The sequence below is a fragment of the Salvelinus sp. IW2-2015 genome, linkage group LG6.1, assembly GCF_002910315.2.
Source record: "Salvelinus sp. IW2-2015 linkage group LG6.1, ASM291031v2, whole genome shotgun sequence".
Lineage (NCBI taxonomy): Eukaryota > Metazoa > Chordata > Actinopteri > Salmoniformes > Salmonidae > Salvelinus > Salvelinus sp. IW2-2015.
This window is the reverse complement of record NC_036845.1, coordinates 20190319-20197811: the sequence shown is the minus strand read 5'-3', so window position 1 is coordinate 20197811 and position 7493 is coordinate 20190319. Positions and strand designations below refer to the sequence as shown.

The window sequence follows — 7493 nt, the reverse complement described above, 5'->3', positions numbered from 1 at the left end:
CAAGGAGGAGGACGGTAACCATGGTGAGGCAGGAGAGAGACGGTTCCCCTCCGTCGACTGCCTCGATCCAGAGGTAGTACGTCCCCTGTTGCTCCCGGTCCAGAGGGGCACGGGCCCTCAGAGCGCCGCGCCCCGTGTCGATCACGAAGATGTCGCTGCCGTTGAGGATGGAGAGTGCCACCCAGCCGTTCTCGCCGGCGTCCGCGTCCGTTACCGAGAGAACGCCGATCTCGCCAAACCCCGGGAAATTCTCCGGCACAAAGAACGTGAAATCTTTATTGATGAAGCGCGGGCTGTTGGGTAAAAAAAAAATCTAAATCAAATCAAATCAATCAAAAACAATCAATTAAATCAGCAGTTTTCACAAAGTGTCTTTCTCCTACCTGTTGTCATTGCGGTCCAGCACAGTGATGACCACTGTAGCTATCGACTCTCTCCTGGGGGTCCCTCGGTCCACCGCCCGAACCATGAACCTACAGAGGATACAGTTTATAGAGTTTACAAACTTTTATTCAATTGTCTCGACAAAATATTACAACAACAACAATAAACAAAACAGTTTGTAGATATATAAAAAATTTAAAAAACACTATGAACATCCATAGGCAGTTATAATGCATTGTGTCATCCATATATCCAGTTCCGCTTTCAAAGACATTCAGTTTATAAAGGCTTCATTAAGGCTTCATAAAGCCTACCTAAGCGCTACATAAATGTGTTACAAAGCATCTATAACCGTACGTCATGCTTTATAAARGGTTCATAACTGTGACATAACATGTTGAGGCTGCAGGATGACACGTGATCTGAAGAGAAATGATGTGAGTCACATTACACGCTCCTCCATCTGCGTCACATTACACGCTCCTCCATCTGCGTCACATTACACGCTCCTCCGTCTGCGTCACATTACACGCTCCTCCATCTGCGTCACATTACACGCTCCTCCATCTGCGTCACATTACACGCTCCTCCATCTGCCGTTCACATTACCGCTCCTCCATCTGCTTGACTTTGAGACATGACGGACCAAACTGTTTCCGGACTAGGCTGACCCCCCCCCCCCCCCCCGCCCCACCCAACCCCACCCCACCCCCCCCCCCCCCCCCCCCCCCCTGGATCTTCCATCCACCGAGCCCGACAGTCAGTCAAGTTGTCTCTAAAAATCAAGACATGGTGGTATTTCTTTCATGATTAATCAGCGCCGGTTGGTCAACTTTACAGTACTACATCAATCATGCCCCTGACCTTGAATTCTAACTTTGCACTTTATGGACTTTAGGCTTGTTGATAATTCCATTATAAATTGTTGTGATGCTATTCTCACTGCTTGTACTAATCTCCACATGGTGAAACCCGATAAACCTGTATATGTTAAATGAATGTAGTGTGGAACTGTTTTGTTGTATGAGGTGAGGCTGAGTTCAATATATGTATAATCCCACCAACCTCAGAGATAACCATTGCTGTCCTGTAAATACATACCACCAACCTCAGAGATACCATGCTGTCCTGTAATACATACCACCAACCTTCAGAATGATACCATGCTGTACCATAAATACATACCACGGACCTTCAGAGATACCATGCTGTCCTGAAATACATACCACCAACCTTCAGAGATACCATGCTGTCTCTGTAATACATACCACCAACCTTCAGAGATACCATGCGTCCTGTAATACATACCACCAACCTTCAGAGATACCATGTGTACCGTAAATACATACCACCAACCTTCAGAGATACCATGCTGTCCGTAAATACATACCACCAACCTTCAGAGATACCATGCTGTCCTGTAAATACATACCACCAACCTTCAGAGATACCATGCTGTCCTGTAAATACATACCACCAACCTTCAGAGATTACCATGCTGTCCTGTAAATACATACCACCAACCTTCAGAGATACCATGTTGTCCTGTAAATACATACCACCAACCTTCAGAGATACCATGCTGTCCTGTAAATACATACCACCAACCTTCAGAGATACCATGCTGTCCTGTAAATACATACCACCAACCTTCAGAGATACCATGCTGTACCTAAATACATACACACCAACTTCAGAGATACCATGCTGTCCTGTAAATACATACCACCAACCTTCAGAGATACCATGCTGTACCATTAAATACAACCACCAACCTTCAGAGATACCATGCTGTACCGTAAATACATACCACCAACCTTCAGAGATACCATGCTGTCCTGTAAATACATACCACCAACTTCAGAGATACCATGCTGTACCGTAAATAACATACCACCAACCTTCGAGATACCATGCTGTCCGTAAATACATACCACCAACCTTCAGAGATACCATGCTGTCCTAAATACATACCACCAGCCTTCAGAGAATACCATGCTGTACCGTAAATACATACCACCAACCTTCAGAGATACCATGGTTGTACCGTAAAATACATACCACCAACCTTCAGAGATACCATGCTGTCCGTAAATACATACCACCAACCTTCAGAGATACCAGCTGTCCTCTAATACATACCACCAACCTTCAGAGATACCATGCTGTACCGTAAATACATACCACCAACCTTCAGAGATACCATGTTGTACCGTAAATACATACCACCAACCTTCAGAGATACCATGCTGTACCGTAAATACATACCACCAACCTTCAGAGATACCATGCTGTACCTAAATACATACCACCAACCTTCAGAGATACCATGCTTCCTGTAAATACATACCACCACCTTCAGAGATACCATGCTGTACCGTAAATACATACCACCAACCTTCAGAGATACCATGCTGTCCTGTAAATACATACCACCAACCTTCAGAGATACCATGCTGTCCTGTAAATACATACCACCAACCTTCAGAGATACCATGCTGTTCCTTAAATACATACCACCAACCTTCAGAGATACCATGCTGTCCTGTAAATACATACCACCAACCTTCAGAGATACCATGCTGTACCTAAAATACATACCACCAACCTTCAGAGATACCATGTTGTACCATAAATACATACCACCAACCTTCAGAGATACCATGCTGTCCTGTAAATACATACCACCAACCTTCAGAGATACCATGCTGTACCATAAATACATACCACCAACCTTCAGAGATACCATGCTGTCCTGTAAATACATAACACCAACCTTCAGAGATACCATGCTGTCCTGTAAATACATACCACCAACCTTCAGAGATACCATGCTGTCCCATAAATACATACCACCAACCTTCAGAGATACCATGCTGTCCTGTAAATACATACCACCAACCTTCAGAGATACCATGCTGTACCGTAAATACATACCACCAACCTTCAGAGATACCATGCTGTCCTGTAAATACATACCATCAACCTTCAGAGTACCATGCTGTACCATAAATACATACCACCAACCTTCAGAGATACCATGCTGTCCTGTTAAACACATCACATCAACCTTCAGAGATACCATGCTGTCCTGTAAATACATACCACCAACCTTCAGAGATACCATGCTGTCCTGTAAATACATACCACCAACCTTCAGAGATACCATGCTGTCCTGTAAATACATACCACCAACCTTCAGAGATACCATGCTGTCCTGTTAACACATACTACCAACCTTCAGAGATACCATGCTGTCCTGTAAATACATACCACCAACCTTCAGAGACCATGCTGTCCTGTAAATACATACTACCAACCTTCAGAGATACCATGCTGTACCGTAAATACATACCACCAACCTCAGAGATACCATGCTGTCCTGTAAACACATACTACCAACCTTCAGAGATACCATGCTGTCCTGTCAATACATACCACCAACCTTCAGAGATACCATGCTGTCCTGTAAACACATACCACCAACCTTCAGAGATACCATGCTGTACCGTACATACATACCACCAACCTTCAGAGATACCATGCTGTCCTGTTAAATACATACCACCAACCTTCAGAGATACCATGTGTCCTGTAAATACATACCACCAACCTTGGTTTACGGCAATATAATATCATTTAAAATGCTGTGGGAAAACCAGAAAAAAATGGGGAAATCTGAAACCTGGAAAAACAAAACCGAGAAAACGGGTATGGGGGAAAACCCCCCTGGAATTAAGCAAAAAAATAAATACCGATTTTAACGTGCCCAGCGAATGTTTTGGTGTAGGACTGCACTTTAGAGTGTGGATTCTGCAGCATTTTGGGGAAAGTTGAGATCAGGTCCCATATTGGCTGTGCAGCCAAGAGGGAAAGAGGTTGGTCCGTCCTACAAAAGGGGTTGAGAGTAATATAATACATGCCATTTATCCAAAGCCATTGCAGTCATGCGTGAATACATTTATACATACGGCTGGGAATCTAACCCAACACGCTGGTGTTGAAATTCTCTACCAAGATGCATGATGGGTTATAAATGCTTTGGAAGCCTCAATTTAATATTATTTATAAAGCCTTTATAAGCAGTGCTTATGACCCTTTATAAAGCAGTGCTTATGCCACCCTTTATAAAGCACAGGTTTATGTCATATTTGATAGATATATTTAATTCTACCAACTCTGTTTATATGTGTTGTTTTTTTGTTTCACTTTTTTACGCGCTTTGAGATTATTTTCTGTAATACAAGTTAAACAAGTAAATTATTATTATTAATATAAACACATATAGGCAATTTCTAATGCATTTTTATCCATACAATATCAGTCATAATACGTTACAATACATCATCGACATGCGACAGACCTGAAGGTCTGCTTCTCTTCTCGGTCCAGAGAGGTGGACACGGTCAGCACACCGGTCAGCCTGTCCAGGAGGAAACCGGAGGGAGCGTCTGACCTCAGCAGGTAGATGACCTCTCCTCTGGCCTCACTGTCCGGTCTGTGGCCTGGAGCTGGGTCAGGAAGCTGTTGGGAGGGTTATTCTCCTCCACAGACACCTGAGAATAACATAACTGTGGTGTTAACAAGGAATCAAATAAGTAGGTAAATACTGTAATAAATAAGTGCATTTTAAAATAAAGAAATAATATGTAAATACAAAAATAAATGTGTAAATACTATAATAATAAGTACATTTTAAAATAAATAAGTAAATAATCAAATAATAAGTAAATCCTCAAATACATTTGTAATACTGAAATAAATGTGTAAATACTGAAATAAATACATGGGTAGACCTTTTTTCATTTTAATCCTCTATATTTCAACAACAAAAAATTCCTCTATATTTTGTATCATTGAACTGAAATGGCTTAAGGGTTAGGGTTAGGGTTAGGGTTAGTAAGAAACTCAATGTACTTTAAATAATATGTTCAATACATGTCCAAAACCTTAACCTTAACTCTAACCTTAACCTTAACCTTAACCCTAAACCTTAACCCTAACCTTAACCTTAACCTTAACTCTAACCTTAACCTTAACCCTAACCTTAACCTTAACCTAACTCTAACCTACCTTAACCTAACCCTAACCTTAACCTTAACTCTAACCTTAACCTAACTTTAACCTTAACCCTAACTTTAACCTTAACCCTACTTTAACCTTAACCCTAACCTTAGCCCTAACCCTAACCTTAACCCTAACTTTAACCCTAACCTTAACCCTAACCTTAGCCCTAACCTTAACCTTAACCCTAACCTGAACCCTAACCTTAACCTGAACCTAACCTTAACCTTAACCCTAACCTTAACCTGAACCCTAACCTAACCCTAACCCTAACCTTAGCCCTAACCCTAACCCTAACCTTAACCTTAACCCTAACCTTAACCCTAACCTTAACCCTAACCTTAACCCTAACCCTAACCTTAACCCTAACCTAACCCTAACCTTAACTTAACCTTAACCCTAACCTTAACCCTAACCTTAACCATAACCTTAACCCTAACCTTAACCCTAACCTTAACCTTAACCCTAACCCTAACCTTAACCCTAACCTTAACCTTAACCATAACCCTAACCTTAACCCTAAACTTAACCCTAACCTTAACCTTAACCCTAACCCTAACCTTAACCTGAACCCTAACCCTAACCTTAACCCTAACCTTAACCCTAACCTTAACCCTAACCCTAACCCTAACCCTAACCCTAACCCTAACCTTAACCCTACCTTAACCCTAACCTTAACCCTAACCTTAACCTTAACCATAACCTAACCATAACCTTAACCTGAACCCTAACCTAACCCTAACCCTAACCCTAACCCTAACCTTAACCCTAACCTAACCCTAACCCTAACCCTTAACCTAACCCTAACCTTAACCCTAACCTAACCTTAACTTAAAACATTCAAGCGTTCATAAATGATATTCACTCACCTCATAAGAGACTGTTTGAAGACCGGCGCGTTGTCGTTCTCATCCAGAACCAGGATCTTAATGAAGGTCTTGATGACGAGACCTCTGGGGTTCCTGAACACTACAGTCAGCTCGTAGTCCTGCCTCTGCTCGTAGTCCAGCGGCTCCGTCGTCTCTAACAGATACTCGTTCTTAAACAGTTTGTAAGGTGACAGTCGGAACGGGCCAGATCCTTCAAGCAGGCATTCCGTCCCCTGTCCTCTYTGGTCCGTGTTCTTCACGGTGAAAAACGCGATTGGTGAAAACGGCGGTTCGGACTCCTTCATCGTGACCACWYCGTCTTTCTCCGCCGCGATGTAGCGCGGCRTAATAACCGGCGGACCGGAAGCTACCCGGATCACGTGCACCGTCACCATGGCGACGGCAGGGACGCACCCAGGCCCGTTGGCGAGGACAGTGAGTTTGTAGAACTTCCCGGTTGCKGTGTTKATYTGACCGGCCAGTTTGATCACCCCGGTAATCCGGTCCAGATGGAAYAGAGCTCTAGCCTCCCGGGGAACGCGGTCGCTGTACGCRTAGCTGATTACGGCGTTGGCGCCCTGGTCGGGGTCGAAGGCGTGTAACCTGGACAGGTGCTCTCCTTTAGTCGTATTCCCGTAGAGCGTCACGTTGACCTGTGACTCTGTGAACTGAGGACAGTTATCGTTGACGTCAGTGATTATAATCCGTAACGTGGCGGTGCCAAGAAGAGGTGGTAACCCGCCGTCCTCTGCTATAATATCCGTTACGTACTCGTCCTGTCGTTCCCGGTCCAGCTCGTCGGTCACRATGAGGAAGGGTGTCAGCTCACCCCCCTCGTTCTCCTCTACGTCCAGAGTGAACACCCCGAAGTCGTTGACCAGCCAGTAAGTCTGGACCCCGTGAAACCCCAGATCAGGGTCCGTCGCCGACTGCTCCACCGCGAACCTCGCGTTGATCGCCGTTGTACCTGGGTGTTCTCCGGGACGGAAACCCTAATCTCGCCCGTCGGGAAGCGCGGCCGGTTATCGTTAACATCCTCGACTAAGATCTTGACCTAACCAGCTGGAAGTACTGCTGGGGTAGAACGAACACATCCAGGGAGAGGACGCAGCCCTGGTTGTACTCTGAGGCGTCTGGGCAGAGCGTCTCCCTGTCGATCTCATTTCCAGACGTAAA

General features: G+C 44.2%; 2 protein-coding genes across 2 annotated transcripts in view; one reads left to right on the top strand and one right to left on the bottom strand.

Moving 5' to 3' along the window:
* LOC111965284 (inhibitor of Bruton tyrosine kinase) overlaps positions 1-7493 on the top strand; it is a 143505-nt gene that overhangs the window by 22604 nt on the left and 113408 nt on the right. The window lies entirely within an intron of this gene.
* The window catches only part of pcdh20 (protocadherin 20), a gene marked incomplete at its 3' end in the record, with an annotated part of 23934 nt that continues 16445 nt past the window's right edge, over positions 5-7493 (bottom strand). The window contains 7 exon segments of the mRNA XM_070443768.1: positions 5-293; positions 384-473; positions 4748-4880; positions 4883-4940; positions 6314-7279; positions 7282-7373; positions 7376-7489. Of these exon segments, the coding sequence (XP_070299869.1) occupies positions 5-293; positions 384-473; positions 4748-4880; positions 4883-4940; positions 6314-7279; positions 7282-7373; positions 7376-7489 (1742 nt within the window).